This window comes from Chiloscyllium plagiosum, unplaced genomic scaffold (assembly GCF_037043375.1).
Source record: "Chiloscyllium plagiosum isolate Xiang-an unplaced genomic scaffold, Cpla_swu_hap1 HiC_scaffold_35, whole genome shotgun sequence".
In the NCBI taxonomy this organism is placed as follows: domain Eukaryota; kingdom Metazoa; phylum Chordata; class Chondrichthyes; order Orectolobiformes; family Hemiscylliidae; genus Chiloscyllium; species Chiloscyllium plagiosum.
This window is the reverse complement of record NW_028270173.1, coordinates 61,954,907-61,970,873: the sequence shown is the minus strand read 5'-3', so window position 1 is coordinate 61,970,873 and position 15,967 is coordinate 61,954,907. Positions and strand designations below refer to the sequence as shown.

The following is a 15,967-nucleotide window of genomic DNA, read 5'->3' as shown; positions in this document are numbered from 1 at the left end:
GCCATCTTGTTTTGGGCTCTCCTACTTTTTGACCATTATTCATGATAAAGCAGCCTACTTGACTGACACCTTGTCAACAAAAATCTACTCCCTCAACCACTAACACTCAGTAGCAGCAGTGCTTTCAGTAAGATCCACTGCAGAAATACAACAAAGATCCTCAGACAGAAATTTCCAAACCCATGACCACTTTCATCGAGAAGATATGGGTGAACACCTCCAAATGCAAGTTCTGTCCAAGCGACTCACCATCCCGACTTGGAAATATATCACACTGCTTCACTGTTGCTGGTTCAAAATCCCCCCATAATACCATTGTGGATGTACCTACAACAAATGGACTGCAGTGGTTCAATGCAGCTCAGCACCAAGTTCTCATGGGTGGTTAGGGGCGGGAAATAAATTCTGGTCAGGTAGCAACACCTGCATCCCATGAATGGAAAAAAAAATCAAAAATTGCTGGAGCCAAGCTGCGTTGGCAGAATCTGACAACTAATGTCATCGTTTCAGATTCAGTGGCTTTTTTTGTTGTCTGCGGAAGTGCTATCAGACCTGTTTGGTTTGCCGTATCATTGGCATTACGTTGGACGAACAAATTGATTCACTGTCACTGTGGAGTTGATTTAAATGAAACAACGAGCAGTTTTGCCGAATGCAGTAGAATTAAGATGAATCTGCCTTATGTACGTCATATACAGTGCACCTAGTATTTGTAAGATTTAAAGTTGATGCCGCAGTGGAGGAATAAAAGATGGTCAAATGTCAAGTTTTGGAAATTGTACCGTTATGTCTATTAGAGATAATCTGACTGTGAAGAAAAAAAATGTGTTGGCGGAAGAATTCGGGCAGCTTACCATTTGTGAATTCACATGGTGAAGCTTGAATGTGTTGTTTCCCTATCAGCTTCAACATTTGCCATGTTCAAATTAGCTTGTTCTTGAAGATTTTACAGACTACGGAACCAGTTTAATCCACCAGTTAGATGGTGAGAGTAAAGAACCATGTCCATCCAGTTTTGCTTTCTTCCCGTAAGTATGAGTGAAGGACAAAACATTGTGTGCAGTGCAGCTGAATGGTTACTGCAGACAATGACATTGATTGCAAACTCTTAGCTATTACAATGGTATATATCTCATTGTATTTCAGAACTTCCAAGGTTATTGTGAACGTATTAGCTGGCATGTAATAAACCAGAAGAAAATATATAGTTGTTTCAGAAACCACTACGTGTAATTATGGCTCATTGCTGGAGTGCCTGTTTACCTTTTTTTTCGGAATTAGGGTTAACGGTGGCGTGTCAAAGTAGCAGGCAACCAGAAGTCATGCTGCTCACAATGTGGTCTCCTCGACCAAGTACTGATCACTTTGCAGAAATAGCCGTGCCTGCCACTTCAATACAAACTAACGTATTCCTTGACCAACATCTGTCTTTGGCTTGTTGCAAGCTAAACAAACAGCACCCCATTTTCCACTTGGGGACCCTGCAGCCTTCTGCATGAAGTATTGACTTGAACAATTTTAGAGCTACAACACATTTGCCCATGCCCTTGCGCCAAACCCTACGAACTATGCCTTGTCATCACATGGGCTGCTACCATAAAAGGATACATTGTCAAACACTTATGATTCCCGTCTGCAGCTTTTCATGCTGCCAGGCCAAACTTTGTCCATTCATTTTCTTTCCCTCTCTCTCTGCCTCCATTTCCACCGATCGTTTGCCCTCCACCAACCCCCAGCACCAACTTTATCATACATATCAGTCATTTCCTATCTGAAACCAATTCTGAAGAAGGCCCCCAAACAATAACTGTTCTTTCACACCACAAATGCAGTCAGACTTACTGAAACTTCCGAGCAAACTCTGATTATCTTTCTGGCTTCTAACATCCGCAGTTCTTTTTTTTAACATTTAAAAAAATTGTTGGTGTGTCGATGCTATCACTTTAAAAAGCTTATAGTGTCCTAAGGTTTTTTAAAGGGAGGTTATGAAGACAGAACAGCAGAAATGTCGAAGTTAACAGGTCTTTAGGTTTTTTAAAAAAACAATTTAACGATGGAAGGGAGTGGCAAATTCTTCCAGATCAGGGGTTATAGCTTTTCTAAAAACAATTAGCTGTTGCAGTCACAAGATGTTTGAGTTCCAGAAGGGGTGCCAACTTTCAGTAAATAATTCCTAACTAACTTCTTCTGAAATCTCTGTGGTTGGTGTTCCCTCCTAGATTGGAAACCCCTGCCTGTGAGAATCTGTGTCTGTATTTGCCTCTTGTCAAGGTGTGTGCTTATGGGATGTTACGACATTGGAACAGTTAATTAGTAATAGTTAACGGTTATGTTTTCCAACAGTTAAATTATTCGAAATTCGTCTTAATTTTGCTTGTGTTTTTACCACAGTGTTTAAACAAATTATGTTTAGCTTAACGCTGAGTGATTTGGCCAGTTGCATTACACCTGATACAGCCATTTCACATCCACCTTTAAAATAAAAAAAAAGGTTAGCATTTAGTATACCTTTTTAAAATATCTGGGGGTGGTGGTGGGGGGGGGGGGGGGGGGGGGGGGGGATCCGGCCTGGTTCTTAACAAAAAACTGGGAGCTCTTCCCAGGATAATTCCACAATCCCAATTTGATTTTAAGGTTGTTGGGCTCCAAGGTGGCGACTGATATCTGTTAGAATCTTTTGTTTCAAGTTTTGAATTCGGTTGGTTTAAACAGGGTATTTCTTGTCTCGTAATCGCTCTTTCAGTCACTAAGAGGAATCTGGGGAAGAAAGAGGTGACTTCAGGAGTTTTACAAAAAGTGAGCAAGACAAAGCTGTTGGAATTAGAATACAGGTTCGAGTTGGGGTTGCTTTTCCAAGAAAATAGAAGACAATGACAGCAATAGCTGGATATTTTAATTTGCTGGAAATGTCATTGGAAGATTTGCAAAAGGCTAGAATTCAATTACAGACGAGGCGGCTTGAATATGAAAAGGAACTGAAACAGTTTGAATTACATTTAATGGCAGAGAAAAAAGAAAAGGAAAGAATAGCTCAGGCAAAACAAAAAAAAGTAAAAGCAGAGCAAGGCACTCAGAAAAAAAGCAGAAAGAGAGAGAGTTTAAACTTTAGAAGTTGACAATTAGACATAAAAGTTGATGAGAAAGGATGGAGGCGAAGATAGAAGGTAGATTTGGTGGGGATCTGTTTAAATATGTCAAAGCATTGCCTCGATTTGACAAGAAGAATGTAGAAGTCCCTTTCATTTCATTTGAGAAAGTGGCTAAACAAATGAGTAGCCAGTGACCATGTGGATTTTGTTGATCCAAACAAAGTTTGTAGGCAAACCTAGTAATATATTTGCATCACTATCACAGGAGGTATCTGGGGAGTATGATGAGGTGAAGAAAGTCATCTTAAGTGCATATGAGCTCGTTCCAGAAGCCTACAGATAACGCTTCAGGAATGTCAGGAGGGAACCTGGTCAAACGCACATTGAGTTTGAAAGGATCAAAGTGTGAGGAACATAAACTGGGGAAATAGAAATCCTCAGGTGGTAACGGAAAAGTAGGTCACATTGAAGCAAATAAAGATATTTTCCCACAGCGTATAAAGGGAGACCCATGAAGTTGGAAGAAAAGTGAAAAAGCTAAGGTGTTTTCTCTGCAACAAAGTAGGCCACATGAAGTCACAGTGTAGAAAAAGCACTGCGATGACATATGTAGGAAAACAGGATAAATCAGTGAATTTTGTTCAAGTGGTAAAGGAGAGCCCAGTGGAGGCTAAGAACATGCACCAGAATGTACAACCTGGTCGGAGATTGTTTGAGATGAAAGTACCAAATTTTGTTAACCCATTTGTGACAGTGAGGTTTACTCGCATTGGCCAGTTGCAGCAGATAAAGAAAGTACAGAGATATGGGATCATGTCAATCTTTGATGTTGAGAGATGAGGAGATATGTAGTTCAGAAGGACTATTCCCAGAAAAAAGTGTTAATATGTGGAATTCATGGTGAGACGAGAAATCCTCCATTATATAAAGTGAAGTTGGAGTATCCCATGCAAAGTTGAGAAGTGGTGGTGGGAGTACACAAGAAACTCTCGGCTCCAGGAATACAATTTATCTTTGATGATGATATAGCTGGATCACAGGTAGAAGTGCTGTCTACCGTGGTTGAAAAGGCAGTGGGAAATCAGGCAACTAAGTTTTGACAGGAAGCATATACTGGATTTTTCCTGACTGTGTGATAACATATCACAAAGAGGAGGAGAAATCAAAAATTACAAACAAGCTCACGTAGAGTTATCAGAAACCAAGTTAAATCATGCAGTTGAGAACAAACAAGAACAGGTGGAGGAGCAAGTGGATATTTTAGTTCAGAAAAATTAACTAAGTTACAACCAAAAGATGAAAATGGAAACAATTGCATCGAAAAGTTCACACACAAAAAAAAACAAAAATTTGTGGGTATTCCCGAATGTTACTACCTTAAACATTATGTCTTCGTGGCAAAATAGAAACCATCACAAATTCAGGAAGATGAAAAATGGGCAGCAGTTCATGTTGTTGCATTACCAGCGGGAAAGGAGGTTTTTTTGGGTAGCACACGAATTAACTGCAGGAAGTCATTTAGAGGTAAGAAAAGCTTAAGCCAAAACAGAAAGGATTTTTACTGGGCTGGACAGCGTGATGATTTTGTCACGTGTAATACATGTCAGATAATTGAAAAGCTTCAGGCAATGATAAAACCAGCATCTTTAATACCCATCCCTGTACTTTAGCGTCCTTTTACAAGGGTATTTCATGTATCCTGGTGGCTAATTTTCTGCCTGTTTGTCCAACGTAGTGTCCAAAACTAGCCACCAGGATACATGAACACCAACCAGCCACAAAAATACATGACCCTCTCTCATTAGTATCCTCACTTACAGATGAGGAAGAACACCACTTCGACTGGGACAACACATCCATCCTAGGACAAGCCAAACAAAGACACGCACGAGAATTCCTAGAAGCATGACATTCTAACTGGAACTCTATCAACAAACGCATTGAGTTAGACTCCATCTACCACCCCCAGAGAAAAGGGACAGGAAATGACTTCACCACAGGAAATAACATCATCACATGAAATGACATCACCAACCCAAAGAAACCCAAACATGCAAATAGAAAGCAGGAATTTTCAGCATTGCTTCACCTGAGGCCCTCTGAAGACAATTAGATTAGATTCCCCACAGTATGGAAACAGGCCTTTCAGCCCAACAAGTCCACACCAACCCTCTAAAGAGTAACCCACCCAGACCCATTTCCCTCTGACTAACACACCTAACACTATGGGCAATTTAGCATGGCCAATTCACCTGACCTGCACACCTGACTGTGGGAGGAAACCGGAGCACCCAGAGGAAACCCACGCAGACACAGGGAGAATGTGCAAACTCCACACAGACAGACGCCTGAGGTTGGATTCAAACCTGGGACCCTGGTGCTGTGAGGCAGTAATGCTAACCACTGAGCCACCATGCCACCCTATAAGCTACCTAGTAGGTTAACGTCTGGAAATGAACCTTGCAGCTCAGCGAACAAACCTATATCCAAAACCTCAACCTGAGCTACAAATCTTCTCAAAACTCGTAGATAAGAAGTATTTGTTTCTAGTGACAAAATTATTGAGAACTGGAGAAACCTGTTTTAAGATCATTGGCAAAAACATCAGATATGACATTGTGGAGAATTAGGAACTGAATTGCACAGCTTGAACTTGTCATGGAGAAATTCAATCATGGTTTCAAAAGATAATTGATTAGCATGGGAACAGAGAATATTTTAAACAACTATTGACAAAAAACTGGAGAGTGTGACTGGTGAAGTTGCTCATAAAAAGAGCTGTCAGGTGGCAAGTTTTATCAAGTATTCTGCACTGCAAAATGACATTATTCAATGAGCACAACTTAAGAAATAGTAGAAAAGCAAGTGTTAATGCAACTCTGTGCTTTGGTTTATTATACGAAATCTTTGCATAAATCAACAAGGCTGCTGTACATTCTGCTGACCATTCAGATCTACTCTAGAATGGTTCTAAATGAAGATTTTCATCCAGTTCACTGGCAGGGATTAATGCTTATGAAGTTTAACTGCACTTCTCGAAGAAGAGGAAACTAACATAAAATAAAACTTCACTTTCCATGTCATCAGTATGTAGAGAATAGAAATATGAGTCATTATATCGTTTTCCTCAGTGGAATGTAATTAATATCCCTGCTAAAATTCCCTTGATAGTTGTCTTTGAGGAGGTGTATGTAGGATTTGATAATGATGTTTCAGAATAAGCTTCTATAAATGTGTGTCTGTGTGTGCATTTTTTGCTGCACAGAGCAAGAATTAGCATTTCTCATGAAGAATGGAATACCCAGTGATTTTCCAGATTGAGCTGATTTACTACCCAATTCTGGCCGCCTTTGGTATATCTGGTAAGGCAGTGAACATAAACAAAAAACATGATGACACATCTACCATATACTCTGTTCCTTCTTAACGGTCCAGTGTATAGCGATTATAATCCCTTTACACAGATATTAATGTAAATAATTCATTTAATTCTCTAATCATAAACTAAATTCCTCCATGGAGGTACAACAAAATACGTCACATTATTAACGTTCTTTTTGAAAAAGAAGGTATTTTTCACGTGGAATGGAGGAAGTTTGCTCATTGTGTTCTTTTATTAAATTCTGTATTTCTTGGTTAAAATCAGATTTCACTGCAGAGATCTCACAGCCATTTGAGACTTCATTCCAGTTTGGATAGTATTGGAGGCTGATTTATGTGAAAGTAATATAATTGGGGATTCTTGTTATTGACTAGTCTTTCACATATGCAGTATTTTCTATGTGTGCTTTGCCCACACAATGCTTAATAAACAGTTAGCCTAATGAAAATATATGAAATATCAAGTCTGCAATACAGTCGCTCTTCTGAAAGTGTTAAATTTAACTGCTTGCGTTGTGCAGCTGCGATGGGTTGTAAATAGGATTTGGAGCCACAAGCAGGAGCATTTTGTCAACTATTCAAAGCCAATGATTGAAATCAAGAAATTGAATGATCTTGTAATAGAAGTGTTATCGGAATGGCGAACCCACTTTCATCTCTTTTCATTTCCTCTCACCCTGAAAATTGCTATTTACACTGATGTGTCAATAGAACAAGAGAAAATATACATCCAAAATCACATAGATGATGAAGGAATAGATTAAGTGATGGCCCTCCATGGTGTATGGAGCATAAGCTAACCTGGCAACATTGTTTTAACTAAGAAAGGAATTCTCTGGAAAATCTTTATTTTTCAGAATCTTTGCTTCAATCAAATAATTAACAGCTTTTGGTCTTTTTTTTTCAAAAGTTACAGGTATTTAGAAATTAGAAAATAGATTCTTCAATACTTTAAAATCAAATTTCAGTTGTACCTTAATAATGATTTTAGTTCCACTGTTCCTGACAGTTAACCTGGTGGCGATTGTGATCCTATACCGAGGAAACTGTGGCCTCTCCAAATGTGTTACCCGTTATCTGATAGCTATGGCAGCAGCAGACTTCATGGTAGCTATCATTGATGTCATATTACGAAGGATTAATAACATGTACTTCTCAATCAATTTCTTGTTTTTGACTCCTGTCTGCACTGTGAATGGTGTTGCATATATGATAATTGTAGATTGTTCTGTTTGGTTTACTGTTGCCTTCACTTTTGATCGATTTGTAGCAATCTGCTTTCGGAGGCTACAATCAAAATATTGCACGGAAAGAAATGCAACAATAATTATTATCACAGTAATTGCAGTGAGCTGTCTGAGAACAATTCCTTTTTACTACATAAATGAACCAGCATTTATAATTCAAAATGTTCCATGGTATTGCACTCCTGCACTGGATTTCTTCAATTCTTCTTTTTGGAAAGTGTATGAGTGGATTGATAGTATAATCACCCCACTATTGCCAATGTGTTTAATTATCATGTGCAATACACTAACAGTGAGACATATTGCAGCTGCAAATAAAATCCGCAAAGCATTGCAGACCCAAAGTGAGAACAAGAATGATCCCGAGATGAGGAATCGAAGAAAATCAATGATTTTGCTTTTCAGTATTTCAGCCAATTTCATACTATTGTGGATGACTTACGTTGTACACTCAGTAAACTGGCCAGTACTGAACTTTAATTATGTTGACAAATATTTTAGTAGCCCATCATATATTACTCAACAGGTTGGATTTATGTTACAGCTTCTCAGTTCCAGCACCAACAGCTGCATTTATGGACTTACACAGAGAAAATTCAGACAAGAACTGAAGAATGGGTTGAAATATTTCTTCACAATGAATGGGAAAATTTGTCAACAATTTGCAATTAACACTGATCTGAAGGAATGCGTCTAGATTTGCAGGTATTTTGCATTAATGTTCGTAATATTTTGTGAAAGGTAAAGGGCAAGTTAAAACTTGATATTTTTCAGTGGGATTCTGTATGTTCTGCATAAGGACCAGAATATTTTTAAAAACATCTGTATGACATTAATTTTTTTCTGTGAACATTTGACTATTGAATATTTTGAGTTATAGAACAATAGAATCGTACAGCACAGAACAAGCCCTTCAATCTCTCATGCCTATGCTGACCAATAAACATCCAATTTACCTGCTCTTGGACCATAGCCTACGTTGCTGTCATATTTTAAATATTCATTCAGATGTTTCTTAAATATTACAACTGCAACTCCCTACATCATTCTCTAAGTCAGCACGTTCCATTTATCAATCACTCTCCATTTGAAAAAGATTTTTCTCAGGCATTCTCAAAATCACTTTAAACTTAGACACCCTGTATTTGGACACATCTGCTATGAGGAAGAGATTCAAAATATCTACTCTGTCAATGCCTCTTATAATTTTGTGTGCATCAATCGAATTCCCTTGAATCTCCTGCGGGCGGCATGGTGGCACAGTGGTTAGCACTGCTGCCTCACAGCGCCAGAGACCCGGGTTCAATTCCCGCGTCAGGCGACTGACTGTGTGGAGTTTGCACGTTCTCCCCGTGTCTGCGTGGGTTTCCTCCGGGTGCTCCGGTTTCCTCCCACAGTCCAAAGATGTGCAGGTCAGGTGAATTGGCCATGCTAAATTGCCCGTAGTGTTAGGTAAAGGGTAAGGGTAAGTGTAGGGGTATGGGTGGGTTGCGCTTCGGCGGCGCGGTGTGGACTTGTTGGGCTGAAGGGCCTGTTTCCACACTGTAAGTAATCTAATCTAATCAAAGGAGAACAATTCCAGTCTCCCCTCCTAAACGAGGCTTTTCATCCCAGGGTGAATCGATTTTGCACTCTCTCCAGCACAATCACGTCTTCCCGATAGTGTGGTGCGAAGAACTGTGCGCAATATTCCATCTATGGTCGAACAAATGCTGTATGAAGTTTCCAGCATTCTTCCTTGCTCCTATATTCTGCACCCTGGCTAATGAAGGCAAGTACCCTTATGCCTTCTTCACCAACTGTCGACCTGTGAGAATACCTTGAGGATTAGAATTAGAGTCCCTTCAGCATGGAATCAGGCCCTTCAGCCCAATAGGTCCACCCATCCCTCTAAAGAGTAACCCATCCAGACCATTCCCCTTCCCTATAATTTGCCCCTGACTAATACAACTAGCCTACACATCCCTGAACACTATGGGCAATTTAACATAGCATGGCTAATTCACCAAACCTGCACATCTTTAAATCGTGGGAGGAAACCAGCGCACTCAGAGGAAACCCATTCAGATGTGGGAGAATGTGCAAACCAGACACAGACAGTTGCCCGAGGCTGGAATTGAACCCGGATCCCTGGCGCTGTGAAGCAGCAGTGCTAACTATTGAGCCACCATGTCACCCTATTTTACGGGTGTTGACACCAAATCTATGATGACTATCACTGATCAATTCCCAGCTTTCCAAATATTGATTAGTCCTCTTCTTCAGAACTTTTGGAACAGTTTTCCGACTGTTGACATCAGACTAACTGGTCTATAATTGTTTGGCCTATCTCTGCTGCTCTTCTTGAAGAATGGAATCACATTAACGATGCTTCAACTATCTGACACCTCCCCTGTGGCGACTGACACATTAAATATATGCACCAGGGCCCCAATAATATTCTTCGTTGCCTCCCCTAGCAACTTGGGATACATCTCATCAAACTTTGCTGGATTCACCTTTGCCCAAACATCAAATACCATCACAACATTATTAACCTCAACACCCCAAATTATATCATCCTTACAATGATTGTCTCCACTGTGAATACAGACGAGAAACATTAATTTACAATTCTTCACCATGTTCAACTGGTCTATGCACATGTTGATACTTTGATCTCTACCAGACGTCCATGCTTTCCCTGTTATTTCTTTTATTTTAAAATACTTACAAAAGGGGTTAGGACATTCCTTGTCCCATGTGCCAAACATCCTTTATGGGATCTCTTTGTCTTCCCAATTTCCTTTTTAATGTACCCCCCCCCCACCCTCCAACACTGACGATAGTTTTGTAAGGTCTATCTGTTTTTAATATATTAAACCTGATAATGCTTCCTTCTTATTCTTCACCAAACTCTCAATATCTCTTGATATCGAGGATACCCTGGACTTGCTGTCCTAGCTCATGATTCTCTGAAGAACACACTAACTCTGAATTCTCAAAGTGCTGATTTAAAACACTCCCATTTTGAAAGTTAGTGCTCCCGACGTACATTTGCCACATTCTGGATAATGATATTGAAACTGGCCTTCTCCTAACATAGAACAGTAAAGGCCCTTTGGCCCTCGATGTTGTGCCGAAATTTTATCCTTTGCTAAGATCAAACTAACCTACATATCCTTCATTGTACTATCTTTCATGTGCTTATCCAAGAGCCACTTAAACCTTCCTAATGTATCTGACTCTAACACCATCACTGGTTGCGCATTCCACACACCCACCACTCTCTATGTAAAGGATCTACTTCTAACATCTCCTTGAAACATTCCTCCAATCACCGTAAAATGATGGCCCCTCATGATAGCCATTTTCACCCTGTGAAAAAGTGCCTGGCTATCCACTCTATTTATGCTTATCATCGTCTTGTAAACCTCAAACAAGTCACTTCTCATCCTTCTTCACTCCAATGAGAAAAGCCCTAGCTCCCTCAACCTTACTTCATATGACATGCCCCCCCACCCACCCCCAATCCAGGCAGCATTCTGGTAATCTCCTTTGCATCTCCTCTCAAGCTTTCACATCCTTCCCATAATGAGGCAAGCAGAACTGGACACAATATTACAAATGTGATCAAACCAGTGTTCGACAAAGTTGCAGCATAAGGTCACAGCTCTTAAAGTCAATCCCCCTGCTAATGAAAGTGAAACACCATATGCCTTCTTAACAACACTTATCAGCTTGGGTGCAACCTCACGGGATTTTTGGACATGGACCCCCAAGATCCCTCTGTTCCTCAACACTGCCAAGTATCCAACCTTTAACCTTATATTCTGTATTCAAATTCGACCTTCCAAGATGAATCATGTCACACTTCTCAAGGTTGAAATCCATCTCCCAGTTATCAGCCCAGTTCTGTATCCTGGAAGGAGAAAGTGAGGACTGCAGATACTGGAGATCAGAGCTGAAGTGTATGGTGCTAGAAAAGCACAGCCGGTCAGGCAGCATCCATGGAGCAGGAGAGTCGAGATTTTGGGCATAAGCCCTTATCAGGATTCCTTATGCAATAATCGTCAACTGTCCTGTTCCTCTGATGCTGCCTGACCGGCTGTGCTTTTCCAGCAGCACAGTTTTCGACTCAGTTCCGTATCCTGACAATGTCCTGTTGCAACCTTCAACACATACCCACACTATCCACCACTCCACCAACCTTCGTTTCATCGGCCAACTTACTAACCCACACTTCCACTTCCTCATCCAAGTCACAAACAGCCAAGGTTCCAGAACAGATCACTGTGGAACCCCACTGGTCACCAATATCCAGGCTGAATACGTTCGATCTCCAACCACTCTCCATCATCGATTGGCCAGCCAATTGTGCATATAGAATGCCAGATTTCCCTGTAGCCCATGCCTCCTTATTTTCTGAGTGAGCCTACTGTGCAGAACCTTATTAAACACCTTGCTAAAATCCCTGTATACTACATCCACTATTCTACTTCATCAATGCCTTCATCATATCCTCAAATAATTCAATAACATTTGTGAGGCAGGACCTGTCGCTGACAAAGCCATGCTGACTACCACTAATCAAGTTTTGATTTTCCAAGTTATCATAAATCCTGTCTCTCAAAATCCTCTCCAATAATTTGCCAACCATCGATATAAGACTGGTTTGTGGTTCTCAGAATTATCCCTCTTCCCTTCCTTGAACAAGGGGAAAATGTTTGCCTGGAATAACGTAAAAACTTATGCATTATCTTTATCACTTTGACTTTAATGCTTACAGAATTACAGACACTTTCCTGAAATTGTTTATCTAATAAAACATTAGCCACTTGAAGGCATTCTACATGTCTTCATTCTCTAGCATTATGTGCAGCACTGCTCCATCTCTTGTATGACTATCTACATACAAAATGGACAAAAAGCTCTTCTGCATAAATTTGAAAATGTAAACTCCTACCACAAAATCTTCCCAAGTCATTTACCTCCTTTGCTGTCCAGCAGAACCAACCATGTTACTACAAACATGACTTTTGCTGCTTTTCCCTGAAAGACCATCTCCCCTAACCCTAAACACAGCAGTATCCAAACTGTCCATCTGCTGGAGAGAGGAATAGCCACAGTGGTGTCCTGCACTACCTGTCCATCCTTACTCATCTGCCTGGTAGTCACCCAAAGCTTCCTACCTATGTAACCCTTACTCGTGGTGTGATCCGCTTGCTGAAGATACCCTCAGCTTCATAGATACTTCATAATAAGTCTGCCTGCAGATTCGAGGACTCAATGCATTCAATCAGGATCTGTGCTCAACGCCCTTTCTTCATACAGAGTCACTACGGACACTGGAGTGTCCCTGATTTCCCACATATTGCAGGAGGAGCACTCCATAAACTGAGCTATCCTGACACTGTGATCCTTAGTAAGTTTAAACAATAATCCATTATCCAATCACTCAATCGGACCTATTACTCACCCTGGCAGATTAATCTCTCTTTGACCCTGTCTCTACTCGTCGTAACAATCAAAGAATCACTAAAATAAAACCTTGAATCTCTCACCCCTTTCCATTACTGTTCATTCATTCAGTCAAGCTGATTCCCAATTCTTTTACCTAAAGTCACATTTCCACACTGACGTCATCGCCGGAACTCTTATTCTGGATTCACATTTGCAGTTCACTCTTCTTTTTTTTTAATTTCAAAAATAAACTTTATTCATAAAATTATTTGGATCTCTTTACAATTGGTCATGCCATTCCCGTGCACACATTACATTGCTTTACATACAGACATCGAAATTTATTTTTCCTATATACAAGTCTGTACATTTACTATCTAGCTCTTCTGCTGAGGCATCAGTGGAGTCCAAATAACTGGGTGGGCTCCCTGTTATTCTTAGGCAGGCAGAAGTTACATGGTGGTCTTTCCCCATCTTGCCTTGGCGCAGCTGCTCCAGGCTTCAGCGCACCCCTCAACACGTAGTCCTGGACCTTGGAATGTGACAGTTTGCAACACTCATTCGGGGTCAACTCCTTCAGCTGGAAGATCAACAGGTTTCGGACAGCCCAGAGAGCGTCCTTCACCGAGTTGATGATCCTCCAGGCACAGTTGATGTTCGTCTCAGTGTGCATCCCGGGGAACAGATCATACAGCACGGACTCCCGCGTCACGGCACTGCTCGGGACAAACCTCGACAAACACAACTGCATTCCTCTCCAAACTTCTTCTGCATAGGCACATTCCAGAAGGAGATGTGTGACGGTCTCGTTCCCCCCATAGCTGCTTCGAGGGCAGTGTGTGGTGTGGGAGAGAGTCTGGGCATACATAAAGGATCTCACAGGCAGAGCCCTTCTCACCACCAGCCAAGCCATGTCTTGATGCTTGTTGGAAAGTTCAGGCGATGAGGCATTCTGCCAAATGGCTTTGACAGTCTGCTTAGGGAACCGCTCGATAGGATCCGCCCTCTCCTTTTCCTGAAGGGTCTCAAGGACACTACGTGCAGACCACTTGCTGATGGACTTGTGGTCAAATGTGTTTTTCCTCATAAACTTCTCCATGAAGAACAGGTGATACAGAGTGGTCCAATTACTCAGAGTGTTCCGCGGCAGCGAGGCCAATCCCATCCTTCGCAACACCGGGGACAGGTAGAACCTCAGTACATAGTGACACTTCGTGTTTGCGTACCAGGGATCCACACACAGCTTGATGCAGCCACACACAAAGGTGGCCATCAGGGTGAGGGTGGCATTGGGTGTGTTTTTTCCCCTGTTGCTCAAATCTTTATACATCGAGTCCCTTTGGACCCAGTCCATCTTTGATCTCCATATAAAATGGAAGATGGCCTGGATGACTGCAGCAGCACAGGTTCTGGGAATAGGCCAGACCTGTGCCACGTATAACAACAATGACAGTGCCTCATACCTGATGACCAGGTTTTTTCCTGCAATGGAGAGCGACCGTAGCTTCCATCTGCCCAGTTTCTGCCTCACTTTGCTGATACGCTTATCCCAAGACTTGGCACACGCCCAAACCCCTCCAAACCAAATACCCAGCACCTTCAGGTGGTTCGGTCCTGATGGTGAAGGGGATCGAGGATTGGTCGGCCGAGTTTCCGAAGAGCATGGCCTCACTCTTGCATCGGTTGACCTTGGCACCAGAGGCCCGTTCGAACTGGTCACATATGTATATGAGTCTGTGCACGGACAGCGGATCCGAGCAGAAAACGGTGATGTCATCCATGTACAGGGAGGCCTTGACCTGCAGGCCCCCACTGCCAGGAACAGTCACCCCTCTCAGGTTCACATCCTTCCTAATGGTCTCAGCAAATGGCTCTATGCAGCACTCAAACAAGGCAGGAGAGAGAGGGCAGCCCTGCCTGTCTCCAGATCTGACTGGGAAGCTATCTGGTTCCCAACTATTGATTGAGACTGCACTGACAATATTGGTATAGAGCAGTCTGATCCAATTGCAGATTCCCTCCCCAAAGCCCATTTTGGAGAGAACATCTCTCATATACGTGTGTAATATCCTGCAAAAGGCTTTGTCCTCTTCAGGCTGATCAGGCAGGTGTCGAATCCTCTGTCCTGCACATAGGCGATCGTATCCCTGAGGAGTGCGAGACTCTCAGTGATCTTCCTGCCCGGTATAGCACAGGTTTCGTCAGGGTGAATCACCGACCCCAGAGCAGACCTGACCCGGTTGGCAATAACCTTTGACAAAACTTTGTAATCCGCATTCAACAGTGAGATTGGTCTCCAATTTCTGATATCCTCCCTCTCCTCCTTCCGCTTGTAGATGAGGGTGATGATGCCTTTCCTCATGGATTCACTCATGGTACCTGCCAGAAACATACTGGCATACACCTCCAGGAGGTCCTGGCCAAACAAGTCCCACACAGCAGAATAGAGCTCGACCAGTAAGCCAACGATTCCGGGAGTTTTATTCTTTTCGAAGGACTCGAGGGCCTTGGTCAGCTCATCCAGAGATAGCGGCTGGTCCAGCCTCTCCCGTGTTCTGTCGTCTAAGACCTCCGTGATAGAGGACAGGAATGACTGGAAGGCCAAGCTGTTGGTTGGCTTCACGTCATACAGACTGGCAGAGAAGGATTTGCTGATCCTCATGACGTCAGCCTGCGATGATGTTATTGAGCCATCTTCTTCCTTCAGGCTGCTGAGCACGGAGCTCTCTTTGTGCACTTTCTGGAAGAAGAAACGTGAGCACATCTCATCCTGCTCCATGGAGCGGACCCTGGACCGGAAGATTACCT

The 15,967-nt window shown here is 42.0% G+C and overlaps 1 protein-coding gene across 1 annotated transcript; it reads left to right on the top strand.

Annotated features, from left to right (window-relative positions):
* The first annotated feature begins 6,381 nt into the window (after positions 1-6,381).
* On the top strand, positions 6,382-8,414 carry LOC148141044 (putative G protein-coupled receptor 139). The gene is made up of 2 exons (XM_087979060.1): positions 6,382-6,451; positions 7,480-8,414. Exons 1-2 carry the CDS (start codon positions 6,382-6,384, stop codon positions 8,412-8,414), a joined length of 1,005 nt encoding a protein of 334 aa, XP_087835186.1.
* The last annotated feature ends 7,553 nt before the right edge of the window (positions 8,415-15,967 follow it).